This window comes from Coregonus clupeaformis, chromosome 1 (genome assembly GCF_020615455.1).
Source record: "Coregonus clupeaformis isolate EN_2021a chromosome 1, ASM2061545v1, whole genome shotgun sequence".
NCBI classification, from domain to species: Eukaryota; Metazoa; Chordata; class Actinopteri; order Salmoniformes; family Salmonidae; genus Coregonus; species Coregonus clupeaformis.
Window position 1 is genome coordinate 96222432 of NC_059192.1, and position 25742 is coordinate 96248173.

The 25742-nt window shown below is 41.8% G+C and overlaps 1 protein-coding gene across 1 annotated transcript; it reads right to left on the bottom strand.

The window, feature by feature from the left end:
- Window positions 1–804: 804 nt before the first annotated feature.
- LOC121577897 (PHD finger protein 10-like) lies at window positions 805–25742 on the bottom strand. Its single transcript, XM_041891880.2, has 12 exons — window positions 25588–25742; window positions 18341–18447; window positions 17897–18027; window positions 17547–17630; window positions 17271–17395; window positions 16426–16575; window positions 8550–8659; window positions 8304–8448; window positions 8001–8144; window positions 2165–2273; window positions 1792–1980; window positions 805–1164 (listed from the first exon to the last, which is right to left on the bottom strand). Exons 1-12 carry the CDS (start codon window positions 25654–25656, stop codon window positions 1067–1069), a joined length of 1461 nt encoding a protein of 486 aa, XP_041747814.1. The 5' UTR covers window positions 25657–25742; the 3' UTR covers window positions 805–1066.

Sequence of the window (25742 nt, forward strand, 5' to 3'; positions counted from 1 at the left end):
CATAAAACGCCATTCCTCTTCTAGCCCCAAAGATAGAAAGTACCTCATTTCAACTGATGGCTCATATACACTGCAATTTATACAAATTCACAACAGACCACTTTTCAACAGACCAAGCCAGGCTTCAGTTGTTGAACGCTGATGATTCTTTTACTTTTAGATTTGTGTGTATTGTTGTGAATTGTTAGATACTACTGCACTGTTGGAGCTAGGAAGACAAGCATTTCGCTACACCAGCAATAACATCTGCTAATTATGTGTATGTGACCAATAACATTTGATATGTTGACTGAATGGGCTCCTCAAAACAAACACCGGCTGTTGAGTGGAACACTGACCTTTCTGTGAGACGCAGCGAGCGTTCACACGCGTATCGTTACAGTGTCTTGCTGCTGCTCCCAACTGCCCATGGTACTCCACACCCTCACATATCAGATGACAGGGACCCACGCACGTCTCTCACTTACTGTAGTCTACCTGGTCGCCACGTAGCAGCTGCTCTAAGACTTCACACCAGGGCCCAAAGGAACCATAAGAGGCAAACTGATCTCTTTGACTCACCTGGACAGAACTGTTCAGATGCTACATAGGGCCACCTCTCCAGGTGACTAATTGGTCACACTTAAGCCAGTCCTTGTCAAATATGCATGAGGAGATACTGTGGTGCCTGCTGTATGTCTGGTTGTATTGATTGTGGTCTTAGAAATGTCACACAACAACAACATGATGTGGTTAATTCAGAGTTCTATTGTAACTTATCAGAGAGGAATAGGTGGTATTTGCTGGCACTACCTTGATGAGAAGTTATTGGTGCACAATGGTAGGAAGGGCATTTTTGGGACATCATCTGTGTTTTAATGAAACTTCAGGACAGTCATGTGTTATATCATTAAAAAAACATTTACTGGCAAAAATTATATAACTTCAGTGGCAATGACATTTCAAATATAATTAAGAGAAAGCAAATCTATATATACAGGATTACAAACTTAATCTTAACACAATCTAAAGTACAAAAAGTATCAAAAGGGTTAGCTAGTTGATTTGATCAGCCTGTAATCACATTCTATTTATGTGCAGATTTAGACATAGTTTTTCTTTTTGTTCCTCCTTTGTTCTTGGGGGTTGTGAACTCCTTGTTGCAACACTCACAAACCCAGCAACCTGAGGAGAAAAACACAAAACAATTATGTTACATATTTCAGTTGATCCACATCAAACCAAAGGCTAGAAAACAGAATGCATTGTGGGATCTTTCAGACTAAAAGGCATCTAGACAAAACCGTCTCTTTCCAACATTTGATTTCAACACTTTTAAAGCACTTCGACCACATTCCAAACATGAACTTTCCGATGTTTAATTTGCAGCAACGCTAATTATAGCAAGTTGAGGTAACACACAACCATTCTTGACAGCACAAAAAAATCTTAAAATGTCAGTCTTGGAAAACTCTAAAAACAGGTTTCTAATTTAGCATTATTCACCAAGCTCAGTTGGCTACGCAAATTAATGTTGTTTTCACATAAAACCAGAAATTCAATCACCCCAAAAGTCCATAAAAGAATAATAAGATAAGATACAATGAGAGAGAAAGAGAGAGACAGAGTGCAACAGCAAGACAGAGATTTGTATATATATATTTTATTTTTACATACCCTCCCTTCCTTCCTAATCACTGATCTAACATATATTGATAGGCGCAAGCAACGAATTTATCATAAAGCTTTCACCAAGGAAAGGAGGAAGGATGCATTCTTAAAAGTATTTGAACAGACCCAGAGAGAGCTCACCTAGAGGGATGGAGTCCAGGCCCACGCAGAAGGTGTGGAAGCCCCGGTCACACTTGTCACAGAACATCATCTCCTCCTCGTGGTGGGGATGCTTACACACCGTGCACGTCTTACACACCATGCACTGCCACGGGTAGGTCTTAATCAGACCCACCAGCTCCTCACTCATGTCCAGGCACGATGGGTGACCTGGGACACACACAATGATCGCACCATAGCACTACTCCAAAACACACTGTATAATTCCAATTTGTGATCCCGACAAATCAGATTAAGTTCTGTTGCTCATATTTTAGAGGCTTAATGGTCATTATGAACAAGCCTGTGCAATTCGTCAGTTTTAATTAAAAAACAAAACAGAAGTTCCACTTACCACTGTTCTTGCACTGTGAGCAGTGAATGAGAGCTTCTGGCTTTCCTTTCTTGTTGGACTCCTTACCCTTCTGGCAAATTCCACATATAGCATTGGGTATGACCTTAGGCTGCAAGGACAGAACAATTCTATCATATTTAGCAACAAGGCCTAATGCACCATGTGACACAGGGCTTCTGGGTAACACACATTATACTGTACAACGTGTTAAATCCTAAAAGGCCTGATATGAGGTATATATTAATTAATTTAACTCGCAATAGATCCAATCTTGTTAGGTGCTTCTTACTTCACAACACCAAACAAGAATGACTAGGAAAAGCCTTTTGTCTCATGGGGACTGGGAGACTATGATACTTGGATCTCAAAATCTCCAAAGGCAAACACCAAGAGGTCAAGCTGATTTAAGATCCATTTGGATGTGCCACGGTGTCCCCCACAGCTGCTCATAACAGGTTAAACACTTGAATGTCCCTCCTGTAGACACCGAGGTGTTTCCATATAAAACGTTAGTTAGCCAAAGTGATTTCTGACAGGAGGAAAACTATTTCCCTGCAGGTATTTCATTACAGGACCTCAGTCTCTGTGCTGCTAATAGAATCAAAACATCTCTGAACAGTCTATTTGTTTGAAATCTTTATTTCAATGGTTAACTGTGTCTAAAGACTGACATATCAAAGCTTTTCCTACATAAAAAGTATTGGATTAGATAAGAGCAGTAAAAGCCTTTCTAAAACAAACAAATGACGAAACATGTGGGAGGGCGAACCGGAGGTTAGAGACACACAGTTCAATTAATAAAAGGACAGCTAATTGAATACAAGATGTCTCCACAGAAAAAGGTGCCAGCTAAACTAGGAGAACAAAATATTTATCCAAAAGGAAGGTATGACACTCAGAGGGACACCTTTGTCATTACACTCACATCAAACATGTAAGACAAATGGACATTCTAAGAGGGAAGGGTACAAGTCGGGAACAAATTGAACATAAACTGTACCTACTTAGGTGGACAGTCTGCACAAATATTGGGAATGACAAGTGTGCAATCAGTTGGGAGGACACAGCCCATGAGTATGAAGTAGGTTTCTATGTGTTCATGGATATATAATACATTTTCAAAATGTCAAATGTTTGGTGTTGCCATCTTGAAATGTTTCATCTGACTGGTGCAAAATAAGAAGAAAAGGCTACATATTTTCTGTTAGGCTTCAGAAGGCTACCCCTGCAGTGTAGTGCCAACGCAGGATATTCATACCATTACCAGTATGAAAATGATCAATTTATTGTACAGCTCCTGAACTCTAACTTGTATTAAAATGATAATAAAGTCAACTTTAAGGCCATGTTATCTATGGCTGGGTAATTATTCTGCAAGTACTGTATCGACTTTAGCCTTAAATTCAATGAGCTCTGATATTGTAAAGTTTGTGTTAAATTCCAAACACATCTAAGATATTTAGTCTAATTACATTCATTACATACTAACAATAAATGGAAGGTAAGTAGAGAAACGTTTTTAAACATTTAAAAGTTTGGTTTGGGGCACTCAAAATAAATTGTTCAAATTCCCTTTGGAAACCTGCTAATTGGAAAGGTAACAGGGAAACATGCTGATTGGAAAGGTAACAGACAAATCAATCCCTGTGGAAAGTTATGAGCTCTCCACATCAATCAATGACCAATGATCACATCCTGATGTAGGATGTGGTGTAGTAATAACACAGTCATGCCATGACAAGATATATTTGTGCTTACTGCTCTTGCTGTCATTTTTGGCAAACAAACTTTTAATCATCTCCCATGTTGCCCTTGCAGTAAGACAGATGAGCGTAAATTGCCAGAAGGTAGATCATGTTGATCCCAGAAATGCCATACTCTTATCAAATAATTTAAACTTAACACAACAACTTTCAGAGGCAATCGAAAGCAAAAAAGCCAACATATAGAACATGTATTAACAGGCCTCTGGCACACTGACATTGTGTTCTCCAGTCTCATAAAAAAACAAAGAACAGTATGTAAGGTTATATCAAAACAACCGTTATAGATTTACAGCACAAGAATACTGCATTAAAAGTACTGAAACATAAGTTGAATTATAAAACGTTCAAACACTCAAGTATTACCGTAGTTTAAGTGCTACTACTAAATAAAATGTATGCATCTTATAAAGTCTGTTTCATAACAAGAAATACTGTATGATGTTTCAAAACAATTAATCTAGCAGCCAAATATTTCTGATCACTTGTCTTAAAGGGATAGTTCATCCAAATTACATGTTGGTTTCCTTACCCTGTAAGCAGTCTATGGACAAGGTATGACAACAATCCATGGTTTGGTTTAGTTTCCATGGCACCGTTTCCAAATGCTAACGTTTTAGCATTTGTGGCACAAAACCACTTCAAGTCATGGGACCGATATTAGCATTTTTCACACATCACGTCCAAATCATCCGAAAGTATTGAAAATGTATTGTAAAAACAAAGTCACTTATAAATTATTTGAACATGATGCACGAAAAAGCTAATAATCGGTCCCATGACTTGAAATGGATTTGTGCCACAAATGCTAAAACATTAGAATTTGGAAACAGTGCCATGGAAACTAAACCAACGCATGGATCGCTGTCATACCTTGTCCATAGACTGCTTACAAGGTAAGGAAACCAATGTCATTTTGTAATTTGGGTGAACTATCCCTTTAATTAGTCTGTTGCCAAGTACACAGAAAAGAGGTATATTAAGACATTCAAAGAATACGGTGAAAAATGTACAAGTCTTTAGGACCAATTAAAAGTGCTGTGAAGACAAAATCCCAGATGTGACAGAACTACTCCAAAATGTTATTGCTCATAAAGTCTGATATGGAACCATTAGTGTTTTAACCAATGATGTATATAAACCCTGGATTGCTGATGCTATGTATTGGCCAATGAGACGCTTTGAAGTCACCGGTCGGCCATATTGGCACTGCCCAGAAGAAGCATAGGAATGAACGGAATTATACAGTATTTCAATTAAATGTTTCAAGGACAAAATTACATGTATTTAAATATTTGTTATTGTTGTAGTGGGGACAGTAACATTGGTACTTTCTCAAAATAATACTTTAAAGCTTGAATCCTTAGCTGCTACATCAACTTTGGGATTTAAATTAATGATATACAGTACCAGTCAAAAGTTTGGACACACCTACTCATTCAAGGGTTTTTCTTTATTTTTACTATTTTCTACATTGTAGAATAATAGTGAAGACATCAACACTATGAAATAACACATATGGAATCATGTAGTAACCAAAAAAAGTGTTAAACAAATCTAAATATATTTTAGATTTTAGATTCTTCAAAGTAGCCACCCTTTGCCTTGATGACAGCTTTGCACACTCTTGGCATTCTCTCAACCAGCTTCACCTGGAATCCTTTACATTTACATTTTAGTCATTTAGCAGATGCTCTTATCCAGAGCGACTTACAGTCAGTGAATGCATGTTTTTTTTTTTTTTTTATACTGGCCCCCCGTGGGAAACAAACCCACATCCCTGCCGGCCAAACCCTCCCCTATCTTTGACGACGCTGGACCAATTGTGCGCCGCCCATGGGTCTCCCGGTCGCGGCCGGCTGCGACAGAGCCTGGACTCGAACCAGGATCTCTAGTGGCACAGCTAGCACTGCGATGCAGTGCCTTAGACAACTGCGCCACTTTTCCAACAGTCTTGAAGGAGTTCCCACATATGCTGAGCACTTGTTGCCTGCTTTTCCTTCACTCTGCGGTCCAACCTATCCCAAACCATCTCAATTGAGTTGAGGTCGGGTGATTGTGGAGGCCAGGTCATCTGATGCAGTACTCCATCACTCTCCTTCTTGGTCAAATAGCCCTTACACAGCCTGGAGGTGTGTTGGGTCATTGTTCTGCTGAAAAACAAACGACAGTCCCACTAAGCGCAAACCAGATGGGATGGCGTATCGCTGCAGAATGCTGTGGTAGCCACGCTGGTTAAGTGTCCTTGAATTCTAAATAAATCACCATCAGTGTCACCAGCAAAGCACCCCCACACCATCACACCTCCTCCTCCATGCTTCACGGTGGGAACCACACATGCAGAGATCATCCGTTCACCTACTCTGCGTCTCACAAAGACACAGCGGTTGGAACCAAAAATCTCAAATTTGGACTCATCAGACCAAAGGACAGATGTCCACCGGTCTAATGTCCATTGCTCGTGTTTCTTGGCACAAGCAAGTCTCTTCTTCTTATTGGTGTCCTTTAGTAGTGGTTTCTTTGCAGCAATTTGACCATGAAGGCCTGATTCACGCAGTCTCCTCTGAACAGTTGATGTTGAGATATGTCTGTTACTTGAACACTGTGAAGCATTTATTTGGGCTGCAATCTGAAGTGCAGTTAACTCTAATTAACTAATCCTCTGCAGCAGAGGTAACTCTGGGTCTTCCTTTCCTGTGGCGGTCCTCATGAGAGCCAGTTTTATCATAGCGCTGATGGTTTTTGCAAATGCACTAAAGAAACTTTCAAAGTTCTTGAAATTTTCCGGAATGACTGACCTTCATGTCTTAAAGTAATGATGGACTGTCGTTTCTCTTTGCTTATTTGAACTGTTCTTGCCATAATATGGACTTGGTCTTTTACCAAATAGGGCTATCTTCTGTATACCCCCTACCTTGTCACAACACAACTGATTGGCTCAAACGCATTAAGGAGGAAAGAAATTCCACAAACTAACTTTTAACAAGGCACACCTGTTAATTGAAATGTATTCCAGGTGACTACCTCATGATGCTGGTTGAGAGAGTGACAAGAGTGTGCACAGCTGTCATCAAGGCAAAGGGTGCCTACTTTGAACGATCTCAAATATAAAATATATTTTGATTTGTTTAACACTTTTTTGGTTACTACATGATTCCATATGTGTTATTTCATAGTTTTGATATTTTCACTATTATTCTACAATCTAGAAAATAGTAAAAATAAAGAAAAACCCTGGAATGAGTAGGTGTGTCCAAACTTTTGACTAGTACTGTATACCCATTGATTCTTGAAGAATATAACTTCTAAATGCCTCGTGAGCTTAGTTTAACTGTCCTCCCCATCAAAACCCAAAATAGAAGCTTGTTTTACTCCAATGTTTGTAAACAATGTAAATGGAAACAAACACTGTATAGCCTCAAAACATGGTTCAATCTATAATGTTGGTATCATGGATGGTCAGTCCTTGCATCCATAGCTCTGTCTATTCATCTGAGAGTGGTTACATTTCTCCAGGCCCATTCCTCAGCTTTTTACCAAAACAGAGGCGGGGTGTACGCTTTGTTATTGTTTCAATTAAGGATTTTAGCTTTACTTTTTATGTTTAGTTCACATAATGTAATTTAAAAGTATGCATTAAATGTTTCTGTAATAGAATAAATGTGTCAAAAACAAAATGTAGACATTAATAAATGCATTTTTATAGCTTTTTTTTTTTTTTACAATGGTGGGGGAGTGTCAAGATGGAGTCGTGGTGGCTTCAAAACAGAACCCCGTCAGTCATCTAGTGTATATACTGTATATAAATAATTAGTTTTAACCATACGGTTGATATGGAACCATCAGCATTTTAACCATACGGTTGATATGGAACCATCAGTAACAAACTGGACCAAGTGAAAGAGGGAAGGCAGAACAAGTCCACAGACTTGAGTGTTGCCCCAATAAATAACTATTGCCACCTGGTGGAGTGTGTGTGTGTTAGGGTGGGGACAAAGGAGGTTCTCTACTGAAAGTGCTGAAGAAGCTAGAAGGGTAAAGGGAAGAGAAAGTCAGGGGCTTTTTTCTTCTACCTTGTACCCAGGGACAGATTTGTGTTGGTTGAGGCGTGGGGTGGCATCTTTAGCCGGGGTGGCAGTCCTGTCCTTGGCCTTGCCCTTTGACTGCACTCCACTGTCCTGACTGTCCCCATCTGAGGTGTTTCCAGATGAGCTGTCCTGTAGACACAATTCAGTTCTTACTATTCAAGCAAGCTGCAAAGGAGTTTACATTGAAGTCAACTTACAGAGCAGCTCTAGGCATTTACTGGTAATACAATACAATATGTCTTCGCATCTCTAGCTGTGTAAAACCAGTTCCAGGATCCAGTTTCTTACTGAATTTTTCTTGCCCTCTTCTCCCTTGTTGTCATCTGCATCGTCCGAGTCCCCATCGCTGTCCAGGGCAGGCAGCTCCGGGTCCAGGGGGGGCTCGAACAGGGCTGTGTTCAGGGGCAAGTAGCGCAGCTCATTGGGAGAGTACCTGTATCAAACACAGGAACGTCAATTTATCAGCTATTCAAATATCTTTAGAGGTCAGGACCTGCATTCATGAAGACTAGTTTTTTGATTAGTGAACCATACCTTTTGTAATAGTCCTGGAACTGCCCAGGGATGAGGGCCACTGGATAGGGTCCAGTCTTGGTTCTCTCTGGAGGAAGGACTTTATACCTCCCTTGGGGTACTTGGATAATCTGTTAGAAAGTTACTGTTGAAACTTTTACTCATTCAATTACACGTTCAACTCCACATAGATAAGTACTACAGTTTATTAATGTACCGATATACACTGAGTGTATAAAACATTAGGAACACCTTCGTAATATTGAGTTGCACCCCCTTTTGCCCTCAGAACAGCCTCAATTCGTAGGGGCATGGACTCTACATGGTGTCAAAAGCATTCCACAGGGATGCTGGCCAATGTTGACTCCAATGCTTCCCACTGTTGTATCAACTTGGCTGGATGTCCTTTGGGTGGTGGACCATTCTTGATACACACAGGAAACTGTTGAGCGTGAAAAACCCAGCAGCATTGCAGTTATCACAAACTGGTGCGCCTGGTACCTACTACCATACCCCGTTCAAAGGCACTTCAATATTTTGTATTGCTCATTCACCCTCTGAATGGCACAAATACACAACCCATGTCTCAACTGGCTTAAAAATCTTTCTTTAACCCGTCTCCTCCCCTTCATCTACACTGATTGAAGTGGATTTAACAAGTGACATCAATAAGGGATCATAGCTTTCACCTGGATTCACCTGGTCAGTCTATGTCATGGAAAGAGCAGGTGTTGGAAAATAAATTGGATGACCTAAGATTACGGTTATCCTACCAACGGGACATTAAAAACTAATATCTTATGTTTCACCGAGTCGTGGCTGAACGACGATATGGATAACATACAGCTAGCGGGCTATAATAATAATAATAATAATATGCCATTTAGCAGACGCTTTTATCCAAAGCGACTTACAGTCATGCGTGCATACATTTTTTTTTGTGTATGGGTGGTCCCGGGGATCGAACCCACCACCTTGGCGTTACAAGCGCTGTGCTCTATACGCTACATCGGCAGGATAGAACGGCTGACTCCGGTAAGACAAGGGGTGGCGGTCTGTGTATATTTGTAAACAACAGCTGGTGCACAAAATCAAATACTAAGGAAGTCTTGAGGTTTTGCTCGCCTGAGGTAGAGTATCTTATGATAAGCTGTAGACCACACTATTTACCAAGAGAGTTTTCATCTATATTTTTCATAGCTGTCTATTTACCACCACAAACCAATGCTGGCATTAAGATTGCACTGAATGAGCTGTATAAGGCCATAAATCAACAGGAAAACGCTCATCCAGAGGCAGCGCTCCTAGTGGCCGGGGACATTAATGCAGGGAAACTTAAATCCATTCTACCTAATTTCTACCAGCATGTTAAATGTGTAACCAGAGGAAAAAAAACTCTAGACCACCTTTACTCCACACACAGAGACGCATACAAAGCTCTCCCTCGCCCTCCATTTGGCAAATCTGACCATAACTCGATCCTCCTGATTCCTGCTTATAAGCAAAAACTAAAGCAGGAAGCACCAGTGACTCGGTTAATAAAAAAGTGGTCAGATGACGCAGATGCTAAGCTACAGGACTGTTTTGCTAGCACAGACTGGAACATATTCCGGGATTCTTCAGATAGCATTGAGGAGTACACCACATCAGTCACTGGCTTCATCAATAAGTGCATCGATGATGTCGTCCCCACAGTGACCGTACGTCCATACCCCAACCAGAAGCCATGGATTACAGGAAACATCCGCACTGAGCTAAAGGGTAGAGCTGCCGCTTTCAAGGAGCGGGACTCTAACCCGGACGCTTATAAGAAATCCCGCTATGCCCTCCGACGAACCATCAAACAGGCAAAGAGTCAATACAGGACTAAGATTGAATCGTACTACACCGGCTCTGACGCTCGTCGGATGTGGCAGGGCTTGAAAACTATTACAGACTACAAAGGGAAGCACAGCCGCAAGCTTCCCAGTGACAAAAGCCTACCAGACGAGCTAAACCACTTCTATGCTCGCTTCGAGGCAAGCAACACTGAAGCATGAATGAGAGCACCAGCTGTTCCGGATGACTATGTGATCACGCTCTCCGTAGCCGATGTGAGTAAGACTTTTAAGCAGGTCAACATTCACAAGGCCGCAGGGCCAGACGGATTACCAGGACGTGTACTCCGAGCATGTGCTGACCAACTGGCAAGTGTCTTCACTGACATTTTCAACATGTCCCTGACTGAGTCTGTAATACCAACATGTTTCAAGCAGACCACCAAAGTCCCCGTGCCCAAGGACACTAAGATAACCTGCCTAAATGACTACCGACCCGTAGCACTGACGTCTGTAGCCATGAAGTGCTTTGAAAGGCTGGTCATGGCTCACATCAACACCATTATCCCAGAAACCCTAGACCAACTCCAATTTGCATACCGCCCCAACAGATCCACAGATGATGCAATCTCTATTGCACTCCACACTGCCCTTTCCCACCTGGACAAGAGGAACACCTACGTGAGAATGCTATTCATAGACTACAGCTCAGCATTCAACACCATAGTGCCCTCAAAGCTCATCACTAAGCTAAGGATTCTGGGACTAAACACCTCCCTCTGCAACTGGATCCTGGACTTCCTGACGGGCCGCCCCCAGGTGGTAAGGGTAGGTAACAACACATCTGCCACACTGATCCTCAACACTGGGGGTCCTCAGGGGTGCGTGCTCAGTCCCCTCCTGTACTCCCTGTTCACCCATGACTGCATGGCCAGGCACGACTCCAACACCATCATTAAGTTTGCCGACGACACAACAGTGGTAGGCCTGATCACCGACAACGATGAGACAGCCTACAGGGAGGAGGTCAGAGACCTGGCCGTGTGGTGCCAGGATAACAACCTCTCCCTCAACGTGACCAAGACAAAGGAGATGATTGTGGACTACAGGAAAAAAAAGAGGACTGAGCACGCCCCCATTCTCATCGACGAGGCTGTAGTGGAACAGGTTGAGAGCTTCAAGTTCCTTGGTGTCCGCATCACCAACGAACTATCATGGTCCAAACACACCAAGGCAGTCGTGAAGAGGGCACGACAAAGCCTATTCCACCTCAGGAGACTGAAAAGATTCGGCATGGGTCCTCAGATCCTCAAAAAATTCTACAGCTGCACCATCGAGAGCATCCTGACTGGTTGTATCACCTCCTGGTATGGCAACTGCTTGGCCTCCGACCTCAAGGCACTACAGAGGGTAGTGCGTACGGCCCAGTACATCACTGGGGCCAAGCTTCCTGCCATCCAGGACCTCTATACAAGGCGGTGTCAGAGGAAGGCCCTCAAAATTGTCAAAGACTCCAGCCACCCTAGTCATAGACTGTCCTCTCTGCTACCGCACGGCAAGCGGTACCGGAGTGCCAAGTCTAGGTCCAAAAGACTTCTCAACAGCTTCTACCCCCAAGCCATAAGACTCCTGAACAGCTAATCATGGCTACCCGGACTATTTGCACTGCCCCCCCACCCCATCTTTTTACGCTGCTGCTAATTGCTGTTAATTATTTATGCATAGTCACTTTAACTCTACCCACATGTACATATTACTTAAACTACCTCAACTAGCCGGTGCCCCCGCACATTGACTCTGCACCGGTACCCCCCTGTATATATAGCCTCCCTACTGTTATTTTATTTTACTTCTGCTCTTTTTTTCTCAACCCTTTTTTGTTGTTGTTTTATTTTACTTTTTTATTAAAAAATAAATGCACTGTTGGTTAAGGGCTTTAAGTAAGCATTTCACTGTAATGTCTGCACCTGTTGTATTCGGCGCATGTGGCCAATAAAATTTGATTTGATTTGTTCCTGATGCCTTGTATACTCAGTGTATCTACTCAAACATGACAAGTGAGTTCTTATAAACACAAAATATGAATGACTAATAGAGCTTTTCGTATTTATTCAAGGTATTAACATACGTGTGTCTGAAGGTCAAAATAGGAATGACTAATAGAGCTACACGTATATATTCAAGGTATTAACGTAGAGTTGAAGTCGGAAGTTTACATACACCTTAGCCAAATACATTTAAACTCAGTTTTTCACAATTCCTGACATTTAATCCTAGTAAAAATTCCCTGTTTTAGGTCAGTTAGGATCACCACTTTATTTTAAGAATGTGAAATGTCAGAATAATGGTAGAGAGAATGATTTATTTCAGCTTTTATTTCTTTCATCACATTCCCAGTGGGTCAGAAGTTTACATACACTCAATTAGTATTTGGTAGCATTGCCTTTAAATTGCTTAACTTGGGTCAAGCGTTTCGGGTAGCCTTCAACAAGCTTCCCACAATAAGTTGGGTGAATTTTGGCCCATTCCTCCTGACAGAGCTGGTGTAACTGAGTCAGGTTTGTAGGCCTCCTTGCTCGCACATGCTTTTTCAGTTCTGCCCTAACATTTTCTATAGGATTGAGGTCAGGGCTTTGTGATGGCCACTCCAATACCTTGACGTTGTTGTCCTTAAGCCATTTTGCCACAACTCTGGAAGTATACTTGGGGTCATTGTCCATTTGGAAGACCCATTTTCAACCAAGCTTTAACTTCCTGACTGATGTCATGAGATGTTGCTTCAATATATCCACATAATTTTCCTTCCTCATGATGCCATCTATTTTGTGAAGTGCACCAGTCCCTCCTGCAGCAAAGCACCCCCACAGCATGATGCTGCCACCCCCGTGCTTCACGGTTGGGATGGTGTTCTTCGGCTTGCAAGCCACCCCCTTTTTCCTCCAAAAATAACGATGGTCAATATGGCCAAACAGTTCTATTTCTGTTTCATCAGACCAGAGGACATTTCTCCAAAAAGTTAGATCTTTGTCCCCATGTGCAGTTGCAAACCGTAGTCTGGCTTTTTTATGGCGGTTTTGGAGCAGTGGCTTCTTCCTTGTTGAGCGGCTTTTCAGGTTATGTCGATATAGGACTTGTTTTACTGTGGATATAGATAATTTTGTATCCGTTTCCTCCAGCATCTTCAAAAGGTCCTTTGCTGTTGTTCTGGGATTGATTTACACTTTTCGCACCAAAGTACGTTCATCTCTAGGAGACAGAACGCGTCTCCTTCCTGAGCGGTATGACGGCTGCATGGTCCCATGGTGTTTATACTTGCGTGCTATTGTTTGTACAGATGAACGTGGTACCTTCAGGCATTTGGAAATTGCTCCAAAGGATAAACCAGACTTGTGGAGGTCTACAATTTTTTTATTCTGAGGTCTTGGCTGATTTCTTTTGATTTTCCCATGATGTCAAGCAAAGAGGCACTGAGTTTGAAGGTAGGCCTTGAAATACATCCACAGGTACACCTCCAATTTAAAGGCAATGCTACCAAATACTAATTGAGTGTACGTAAACTTCTGATCCACTGGGAATGTGATGAAACAAATAAAAGCTGAAATAAATCATTCTCTCTACCATTATTCTGACATTTCACATTCTTAAAATAAAGTGGTGATCCTAACTGACCTAAAACAGGGAATTTTTACTAGGATTAAATGTCAGGAATTGTGAAAAACTGAGTTTAAATGTATTTGGCTAAGGTGTATGTAAACTTCCGACTTCAACTCTACGTTAATACCTTGAATAAATACGAAAAGCTCTATTAGTCATTCATATTTTGTGTTTATAAGAACATTTTTATGTTTGAGTAGATACACTGAGTATACAAGGCTAAGGTGTATGTAAACTTCCGACTTCAACTGTATATATACACAACGTATTAACGTATGTGTGTCTGAAGGTCAAAATATGAATGACTAATAGAGCTACACGTATACACTACCGGTCAAATGTTTTAGAACACCTACTCATTCCAGGGTTTTTCTTTATTTTTACTATTTTCTACATTGTAGAATAATAGTGAAGACATCAAAACAATGAAATAACACATATGGAATCATGTAGTAACCCAAAAAGTGTTAAACAAATCAAAATATATTTTATATTTGAGATTCTTCAAATAGCCACTCTTTTCTTTGATGACAGCTCTGCACCCTCTTGGCATTCTCTCAACCAGCTTCATGAGGTAGTCACCTGGAATGCATTTCAATTAACAGGTGTGCTTTCTTAAAAGTTAATTTGTGGAATGTATTTCCTTTTTAATTGGTTTGAGCCAATCAGTTGTGTTGTGACAAGGTAGGGGTGGTATACAGAAGATAGCCCTATTTGGTAAAAGACCAAGTCCATATTATGGCACGAACAGCTCAAATAAGCAAAGAGAAACAACAGTCCATCAATACTTTAAGACATGAAGGTCAGTCAATACTAACAATTTCAAGAACTTACAAAGTTTCTTCAAGTGCAGTCGCAAAAACCATCAAGCGCTATGATGAAACTGGCTCTCAAGAGGACCGCCACAGGAATGGAAGACCCAGATTTACCTCTGCTGCAGAGGATAAGTTCATTAGAGTTACCAGCCTCAGAAATTGCAGCCCAAATAAATGTTTCACAGAGTTCAAGTAACAGACACATCTCAACATCAACTGTTCAGAGGAGACTGTGTGAATCAGGCCTTCATGGTCAAATTGCTGCAAAGAAACCACTACTAAAGGACACCAATAAGAAGAAGAGACTTGCTTGGGCCAAGAAACATGAGCAATGGACATTAGACCGGTGGAAATGTGTCCTTTGGTCTGGAGTCCAAATTGGAGATTTTTGGTTCCAACCGCCGTGTCTTGAACGGAGGGTGAGTCGCGGTGTGGGTGAACAGAGGATCTCCGCATGTGTATTTCCCACCGTAAGCATGGAGGAGGAGGTGTTATGGTGTGGGGGTGCTTTGCTGGTGACAATGTCTGTGATTTATTTAGAATTCAAGGACACTTCACCAGCATGACTACCACAGCATTCTGCAACGATACGCCATCCCATCTGGTTCGGGCTTACTGGGACTATCATTTGTTTTTCAACAGGACAATGACCCAACACACCTCCAGGCTGTGTAAGTGCTATTTGACCAAGAAGGAGAGTGATGGAGTGCTGCATCAGATGACCTGGCCTCCACAATCCCCCAACCACAACCAAATTGAGATGGTTTGGGATGAGTCGGACCGCAGAGTGAAGGAAAAGCAGCCAACAAGTGTTCAGCATATGTGGGAACTCCTTCAAGACTGTTGGAAAAGCATTCCAGGTGAAGCTGGTTGAGAGAATGCCAAGAGTGTGCAAAGCTTTCATAAAAATATATATATTTGTACCTTTATTTAACTGGTCCTCTGTAGCTCAATTGGTAGAGCATGGCGCTTGTAACGCCAGGGTAGTGGGTTCGATCCCCGGGACCACCCATACGTAAAAATGTATGCACACATGACTAAGTCGCTTTGGATAAAAGCGTCTGCTAAATGGCATATTATTATTATTATTATTATTATTATTATTATTAACTAGGCAAGTCAGTTAAGATCAAATTCTTATTTACAATGACGGCCTACACCGGCCAAAGCCGGACGACGCTGGGCCAATTGTGCGCCGCCCTATGGGACTCCCAGTCACGGCCGGTTGTGATACAGCCTGGAATCAAACCAGGGTGTCTTTAGTGACGCCTCAAGCACTGAGATGCAGTGCCTTAGACCGCTGCGCCATTCAGGAGCTCATCAAGGCAAAGGGTGGCTATTTGAAGAATCTCAAATATAAAATATATTTTGATTTGTTTAACACTTTGTTGGTTACTGCACGATTTCATGTGTTATTTCATAGTGTTGATGTCTTCACTATTATTCCACAGTGTAGAAAATAGTAAAAATAAAGAAAAAACCTTCAATGAGTAGGTGTTCTAAAACTTTTGTCCGGTAGTGTATATTCAATGAATTAACGTACGTGTGTCTGAAGGTCAAAATATGAATGACTAATAGAGCTACACGCATATATTCAATGAATTAACGTACGTGTGTCTGAAGGTCAAAATATGCCCTTCTCTCTTCCATCCTTTCCCTGTTGAAGTTACTGTTGAACTCAGCAGCTTTCTTGGCAGCTTTCTGTATGTACTCTGGCACTCTACTGGCTTCAACCTTCTGAGGCCTTTGTTGCTGCATTTTCTTGGAGATAAAAACATAGAATAAAAACTTACCAACAACATATTGAATAACCATGTCAACTGTAAATGTACTATGAGTGAAAATATACAAATCGGGGAACTCAAGTCCAAGACTGCTGTAACAAGATCTAGAAATCAGCAAACACAAAACTAACTTTGCATCAATTAAAATGTGTCAATGTTGCTGAGCATACTAACGTTAGTGATACTCACTGAACTGAGAGTACTAACATTAGTGATACTCACTGAACTGAGAGTACTAACATTAGTGATACTCACTGAAGTGAGAGTACTAACATTAGTGATACTCACTGAACTGAGAGTACTAACATTAGTGATACTCACTGAACTGAGAGTACTAACATTAGTGATACTCACTGAACTGAGAGTACTAACATTAGTGATACTCACTGAACTGAGAGTACTAACATTAGTGATACTCTCTGAACTGAGAGTACTAACGTTAGTGGTACTCACTGAACTTGAACTGAGAGTACTAACATTAGTGATACTCACTGAACTGAGAGTACTAACATTAGTGATACTCACTGAACTGAGAGTACTAACATTAGTGATACTCACTGAACTGAGAGTACTAACATTAATGATACTCACTGAACTGAGAGTACTAACGTTAGTGGTACTCTCTGAACTGAGAGTACTAACAATGATACTCTCTGAACTGAGAGTACTTACAGAGTACTCTTCTGTTATCCTCTGGCGCTCCCTCTCTTGGAGGATTACAGAATACTCAGCATGTTTTCCCGGGTACTCCTTGATCATCAAATCAATGACTTCATCACTTCGTAAAGCAGTCAGGCCTGGAAAATGAGATTCACAATTAATGAATGTATCCATGAATAGCCTAATTCCCCAAAACAACTCTTGGTAAGGCTTGAGGCCCTGGTGGTTTATGCCGCACTCCAAGCTCTTCCTGATTACGCAACAATTCCATGTTTTTCCAGTTCTCACCCAAGGTGCACTGAGTCTCTGTGATGACATTTTGCTCCCTCAGATATAGCTTCTCCTTGTGGGAGAGGTCTCTCCTTTCCAAATCTAAAAGAATAATTGATTGAATTGATTAGGTAATTCAAAGTAGTAGACCGCTCTAGCCAGAGACAACATTACATACAAAAACAATTATTGAGGATAAAAAAACAAATCAAACCTGGAGGCTTATTACCATTTAAATAAGGCATGGTTAGCTAGAGATTGACCAGTATAATCTACAGATAGTTTCGTTATAGCCTATTAGCCTAATCATTAAATTGACACACAATGATCCTCCTACACCATACATGCCAAACGTTCAGTCACATTACCTGGATATTTTCGCTTGAATGAAGTGACTCCCAGATATTCACTGACTTGTTCTTGCAACATATAGTACTCCCCACTGCCGTCTGACGGCCACCTGTACTCGGTCAGATTTTCTGCTGAGAAGTATGTGGGCCTGGGGAAACACATTTGACTGAAAGGTTAAGAGCAGGGTAGAAGTATTAAGCCTATTTGAAAGAGGGACTCAATGTTATTGGACACATAGGCTGCGTTTAGACAGGCAGCCCAATTCTGATATTTCTGACCAATCAAATCTAATGTGAAAAGATCTGATTTGTCAAAAGACCAATTAGTGGAAAAAAGATCAGAACTGCACTGCCTGTGTAAACGCAGCCTAAGAGTTTGTAATGGGGATTGGACGTGGTCTATTAGGAAGTAGTGATGAAAATATTTCAATCTACGCCTTCAGATATGATCTGACCACATACCCAAGTTCCTGACTGGAGGTGTCGCAACTTCTGGAACTGTCGCCTGAACCCATGCGCCGTCTTTTTGGAGCTTGACTGCCATCATTGGACACTTCCTCGATGTCATCCTAAAAGGATAGCCCATACAGTTAGGATACACAAAACACCTGAACTATTACTACTTGTTAAAGTTAATAGTTCTCTCCTAAATGAAAGTTTGTTGACGTTTTCAGATCTCAAGGGGTTAGTTAATTTCCTCTGTTGTGTAGATCCATTAAGCACCGTTCCCCTCTCACTAGATAAAGCTGACTTAGAGGTAGCCCTATTCCCGATTGTGGCAATGCCTTCCATTATGTATAGCATAGGCACGCATTTACATAAACATCCATTGTCTGTCACGAATGTTGAATACAATTATATTTTAACTTACTCTGCCGATTGTCCATGGGGTTGGTCATTCAGCTGGTCAAAATGTAAGACAAAAATATCCACAGGAAATATTTATTAAACGACTTCAAAACGCGAGTCTATGTGGCAATCAAGATTTGTTTACTTCCGTCTTGTGCACATGACCCAAGGCATGTGCACAAGATGGAAGTACACGCACGCGATACATGCATACTAACCGAAGTCTTGCAGGTGTTTACATGGTTTTGCGCATGTGCCAGAGCACAAAGTTGGGTAAATAATACTTTCCTGTGGATATTTTGTCTCTAATTTCAACCAACTGAAGTACCAAGTTCAAATGTACTTGTATTCAACATTCTGGATTGTAAGGAAACTTTTAAAGTTTTTGCAGTGTTTTGTTTCAGAATGTATACGATGAATTGTTATCACAGTCTGATTTATTAGGCATGCCTAGAGGCAAAACAGAGAGCATTGGATTTGGACTATGGTCTAATTAATTTAATTTAATATTTAATTTAATAATTTAATTTAATAATAATTTTAATTTAATATGCCATTTAGCAGACGCTTTTATCCAAAGCGACTTACAGTCATGCGTGCATACATTTTTTTGTGTATGGGTGGTCCCGGGGATCGAACCCACTACCTTGGCGTTACAAGCGCCGTGCTCTACCAGCTGAGCTACAGAGGACCACAATTAAGCAATAAGGCCGGAGGAGGGGTGGTATATGGCCAATATACCACGGCTAAGGGATGCGCGGAGTGTCTGGATACAGCCCTTAGTTGTGGTATATTGGCCCGAGGTGCCTTATTGCTATTATAAACGTGTTACCAACGTAATTAGACTAGTACAAATAAATGTTGTCATACTCGTGGTATACGGTCTGTTATAAACTGGGTGGTTCGAGCCCTGATTGCTGATTGGCTGACAGGGGTATGACAAATATATTATTTTTACTGTTCTAATTACATTGGTAACCAGTTTATAATAGCAATAAGGCAACTCGGGGGTTTGTGGTATAAACTGAAAGCGCGAACCACCACATTTAACCATGGCAAGGTGACTGGGAATATGGTTGAATACAAACAGTGTAGATATTAACTCCGTAAGGCAATCAAAACAGGCAAAACGTCAGTACAGAAACAAAGTGGAGTCGCAATTCAACAGCTCAGACATGAGACATATGTGGCAGGGTCTACAGACAATCACGGACTACAAAAGGAAAACAAGCCACGTAACGGACACCGACGTCTTGCTCCCAAACAAGCTAAAAACCTTCTTCGCCCGCTTTGAGGTTAACACAGTGCCACCAACGCAGCCCGCTCCCAAGGACTGTGGGCTCTCGTTCTCCGTGGCCGACGTGAGTAAGACATTTAAGCGTGTTAACCCTCGCAAGGCTGCCGGCCCAGACAGCATTCCTAGCCACGTCCTCAGAACATGCGCAGACCAGCTGGCTGGAGTGTTTACGGACATATTCAATCTCTCCCTTTCCAAGTCTGCTGTTCCCACATGCTTCAAGATGGCCACCATTGTTCCTGTACCCAAGAAAGCAAAGGTAACTGAACTAAATGACTATCGCCCCGTATCACTCACCTCTGTCATCATGAAGTGCTTTGAGAGGCTAGTTAAGGATCATATCACCTCTACATTACCCGACACCCTAGATCCATTTCAATTTGCTTACCGCCCCAATAGATCCAAAGACGATACAATCGCCATCGCACTGCACACTGCCCTATCCCATCTGGACAAGAGGAATACATATGTAAGAGTGCTGTTCATTGACTACAGCTCAGCCTTCAACACCATAGTACCCTCCAAGCTCATCATTAAGCTTGGGGCCCTGGGTCTGAACCCCGCCCTGTGCAACTGGGTCCTGGACTTCCTGACGGGCCGGCCCCAGGTGGTTATGGTAGGAAACAACACCTCCACTTCGCTGATCCTCAAAACAGGGGCCCCACAAGGGTGCGTGCTCAGTCCCCCCCTCCTGTACTCTATGTTCACCAATGACTGCGTGCCCACGCACGCCTCCAACTCAATCATCAAGTTTGCACACGACAACAGTAGTAGGCCTGATTACCAACAATGACGAGACAGCCTACAGGGAGGAGGTGAGGGCTCTGGCGGAGTGGTGCCAGGAAAATAACCTCTCCCTCAATGTCAACAAAATGAAGGAGCTGATCGTGGACTTCAGGAAACAGCAGAGGGAGCACGCCCCTATCCACATTGATGGGACCGCAGCGGAGAAGGTGGAAAGCTTCAATTTCCTCTGCGTACACATCACTGACAATCTTAAAATGGTCCACCCACACAGACAGTGTGGTGAAGAAGGCGCAACAGCGCCTCTTCAAACTCAGGAGGCTGAAGAAATTTGGCTTGGCCCCTAAGACCCTCAGAAACTTTTACAAAGGCAAAATTGATAGCATCCTGTCGGGCTGTATCACCGCCTGGTACGGCAACTGCACCGCCCACAACCGCAGGGCTCTCCAGAGGGTGGTACGGTCTGCCCAAGGCATCACCGGGGGCACACTGCCTGCCCTCCAGGACACCTACAGCACCCAATGTCACAGGAAGGCCAAAAAGATCAAGGAAATCAACCACCCGAGCCACGGCCTGTTCACCCCGCTATCATCCAGAAGGCGAGGTCAGTACAGTTGCATCAAAGCTGGGACGAGAGACTGAAAAACAGCTTCTATCTCAAGGCCATCAGACTGTTAAATAGCCATCACTAGCCAGCAACCACCCGGCTACTCAACCCTGCACCTTCGAGGCTGCTGCCCTATATACAGTTGAAGTCAAAAGTTTACATACACCTTAGCAAAATACATTTAAACTCAGTTTTTCACAATTCCTGACATTTAATCCTAGTAAAAATTCCCTGTTTTAGGTCAGTTAGGATCACCACTTTATTTTAAGAATTTGAAATGTCAGAATAATAGGAGAGAGAATTATTTATTTCAGCTTTTATTTCTTTCATCACATTCCCAGTGGGTCAGAAGTTTACATACACTCAATTAGTATTAGGTAGCATTGCCTTTAAATTGTTTAACTTGGGTCAAACATTTTGGGTAGCCTTCCACAAGATTCCCACAATAAGTTGGGTGAATTTTGGCCCATTACTCCTGACAGAGTTGGTGTAACTGAGTCAGGTTTGTAGGCCTCCTTGCTCGCACACGCTTTTTCAGTTCTGCCCACAAATGTTCTATAGGCTTGAGGTCAGGGCTTTGTGATGGCCACTCCAATACCTTTACTTTGTTGACCTTAAGCCATAACTCTGGAAGTATGCTTGGGGTCATAGTCCATTTGGAAGACCCATTTGCGACCAAGCGTTAACTTCCTGACTGATGTCTTGAGATGTTGATTCAATATATACCCACATAATTTTCCTTCCTCAAGATGCCATCTATTTTGTGAAGTGCACCAGACCCTCCTGCAGCAAAGCACCCCCACAGCATGATGCTGCCACATCCGTGCTTCACGGTTGGGATGGTGTTCTTCGGCTTGCAAGCCAACCCCTTTTCCTCCAAACATAACGATGGTCATTAGTGCCAAACAGTTCTATTTTTGTTTCATCAGACCAGAGGACATATCTCCAAAAAGTACGATCTTTGTCCCCATGTGCAGTTGCAAACCGTAGTCTGGCTTTTTTATGGCGGTTTTGGAGCAGTGGTTCTTCCTTGCTGAGCGGCCTTTTAGGTTGTCGATATAGGACTTGTTTTACTGTGGATATAGATACTTTTGTACCTGTTTCCCCCAGCATCTTCACAAGGTCCTTTGCTGTTGTTCTGGGATTGATTTGCACTTTTCGTACCAAAGTACGTTAATCTCTAGGAGACAGAACGTGTCTCCTTCCTGAGCGGTATGACGGCTGCGTGGTCCCATGGTGTTTATACTTGCGTACTATTGTTTGTACAGATGAACGTGGTACCTTCAGGCGTTTGGAAATTGCTCCCAAGGATGAACCAGACTTGTGGAGGTCTACAATTTTTTTGCTGAGGTCTTTTCTGATTTCTTTTGATTTTCCCATGATGTCAAGCAAAAATTTGAAGGTAGGCCTTGAAATACATCCACAGGTACACCTCCAATTGACTCAAATGATGTCAATTAGTCTATCAGAAGCTTCTAAAGCCATGACATAATTTTCAGGAATTTTCCAAGCTGTTTAAAGGCTCAGTCAACTTAGTGTATGTAAACTTCTGACCCACTGGAATTTTGATACAGTGAATTACAAGTGAAATAATCTGTCTGTAAACAATTGTTGGAAAAATTACTTGTGTCTTGCACAAAGTAGATGTCCTAACCGACTTGCCAAAACGATAGTTTGTTAACAAGAAATTTGTGGAGTGGTTGAAAAACGAGTTTTAATGACTCCAACCTAAGTGTATGTAAACTTCCGACTTCAATTGTACATAAGATATGGCCACTTAAATAAATGGAACACTAGTCACGTTAACATTGTTTACATACTGCTTTACTCATCTAATATGTACAGTACCAGTCAAAGGTTTGGACACACCTACACATTGAAGGGATTTTCTTTATTTTTACTATTTTCTATATTGTAGAATAGTGAAGACATCAAAACTATGAAAAAACACATATGGAATCATCCAGTAACCAAAAAACTGTTAAACAAATCAAAATATATTTGAGATTTGAGATTCTTCAAAGTAGCCACCCTTTGCTTTGATGACAGTTGTGCACACTCTTGGCATTCTCCCAACCAGCTTCATGAGGTAGTCACCTGGAATGCATTTCAATTAACAGGTGCCTTGTTAAAAGTTAATTTGTGGAATTTATTTCCTTCTTAATGTGTTTGAGCCAATCAGTTGTGTTGTGACAAGATTGGGGTGTGGTATACAGAAGATAGCCCTATTTGGTAAATGACCAAGTCCATATTATGGCAAGAACAGCTCAAATAAGTAAAGAGAAATGACAGTCCATCATTACTTTAAGACATGAAGGTCAGTCAATACGGAAAATTTCAAGAACTTTGAAAGTTTCTTCAAGTGCAGTTTTAAAAATCATCAAGTGCTATGATGAAACTGGCTCTCATGAGGACCGCCACAGGAAAGGAAGACCCGGAGTTACCTCTGCTGCATAGGATAAGTTCATTAGGGTTACAAGCCTCAGAAATTGCAGCCCAAATAAATGTTTCACAGAGTTCAAGTAACAGACACATCTCATCATCAACTGTTCAGAGGGGAGTGTGTGAATCAGGCCTTCATGGTTGAATTGCTGCAAAGAAACCACTACTAAAGCACACCAATAAGAAGAAGAGACTTGCTTGGGCCAAGAAACACGAGCAATGGACATTGGACCGGTGGAAATCTGTCCTTTGGTCTGATGAGTCCAAATTTGAGATTTTTGGTTCCAACCGCCTTGTCTTTGTGAGACTCAGAGTAGGTGAACGGATGATCTCCGCATGTGTGGTTCCCACCATGAAGCATGGCGGAGGTGGTGTGATGGTGTGGGGGTGCTTGCTGGTGGCACGGTCTGTGATTTATTTAGAATTCAAGGCACACTTAACCAGCATGGCTACCACAGCATTCTGCAGCGATACGCCATCCCATCTGTTTTGCACTTAATGGGACTATCATTTGTTTTTCAACAGGACAATGACCCAAAACACACCTCCAGGCTGTGTAAGTGCTATTTGACCAAGAAGGAGAGTGATGGAGTGCTGCATCAGATGACCTCGCCTCCACAATCACCCGACCTCAACCCAATTGAGATGGTTTGGGATGAGTTGGACCGCAGAGTGAAGGAAAAGCAGCCAACAAGTGCTCAGCATATGTGGGAACTCCTTCAAGACCGTTGGAAAAGCATTCCAGGTGAAGCTGGTTGAGAGATTGCCAAGAGTGTGCAAAGCTGTCATTTTTGGTTAGTACATGATTCCATATGTGTTATTTCATAGTTTAGATGTCTTCACTATTATTCTACAATGTGGAAAATAGTACAAATAAAGAAAAACCCTTGAATGAGTAGGTGTGTCCAAACTTTTGACAGTAGCTCAGTTGGTAGAGCATGGCACTTGCAACGCCAGGGTTGTGGGTTCGTTTCCCATGGGGGTCCAGTATGAAAATGTATGCACTCACTAACTGTAAGTCACTCTGGATAAGAGCGTCTGCTAAATGACTAATATGTAAATGTACTGTATATACTGTATTCGATTCTACTGTATTTTAGTCAATGCCACTCCAACATTGTTCATCATAATATTTATATATTTCCTAATTCCATTATTTTACTTTTAGATTTGTGTATTGTTGTGAATTGTTAGATACTACTGCACTGTTGGAGCTAGAAACACAAGCATTTTGCTACACCCACAATAACATCTGCTAAATATGTGTATGTGACCAATACAACTTGATTTGATATACCACACCCCCTCATGCCTTATTGCTTAAATATACCACGACTGTCAGCCAATCAGCATTCAGGGCTCGAGCCACCCAGTTTATAATGACACACACGATGTAATGAAAAACAATGATATGCTGACACTAGTATTAAACAGCTAGGTACCTACCTAGATAGCTAGACTAGCTAAGTAAAATGTAGTTAACGTTATGGATAGCTAGCTAGCTAATAACGTAAACTATCTAGTCGTTAACTAACGACGACACAAGAGTTACAACACATCGAACCCCAATAACTAGATAGCTAACAATTGTATTTCTAACGTTAGCTAACTAGCGAAACGGCAGTAGGTTGAATAAAACAAAGGAGTTGTGTTGTCAGCTAACTAACGTTAGCTACCTTAGCATGTTGTGTCTTCAACACATTATTAATATGTATGTGGCCAGCAATGTGTATAGTAGTATTTCCAGTCCGATATCTTTGCCAAGTTTACCTTTACAGACTGAACTCCCGGGGTTGCAGGGTTGCTATCGCAAGGTCTGGGTGGGAGAACAGTAGCCATGTTTAGCGGCTACTGTGCTGCTAGCTAGTTCAGAGATGCACACTGGGAAAATAATGTTACCGACCGGAAACAGAGACAAGGAACAA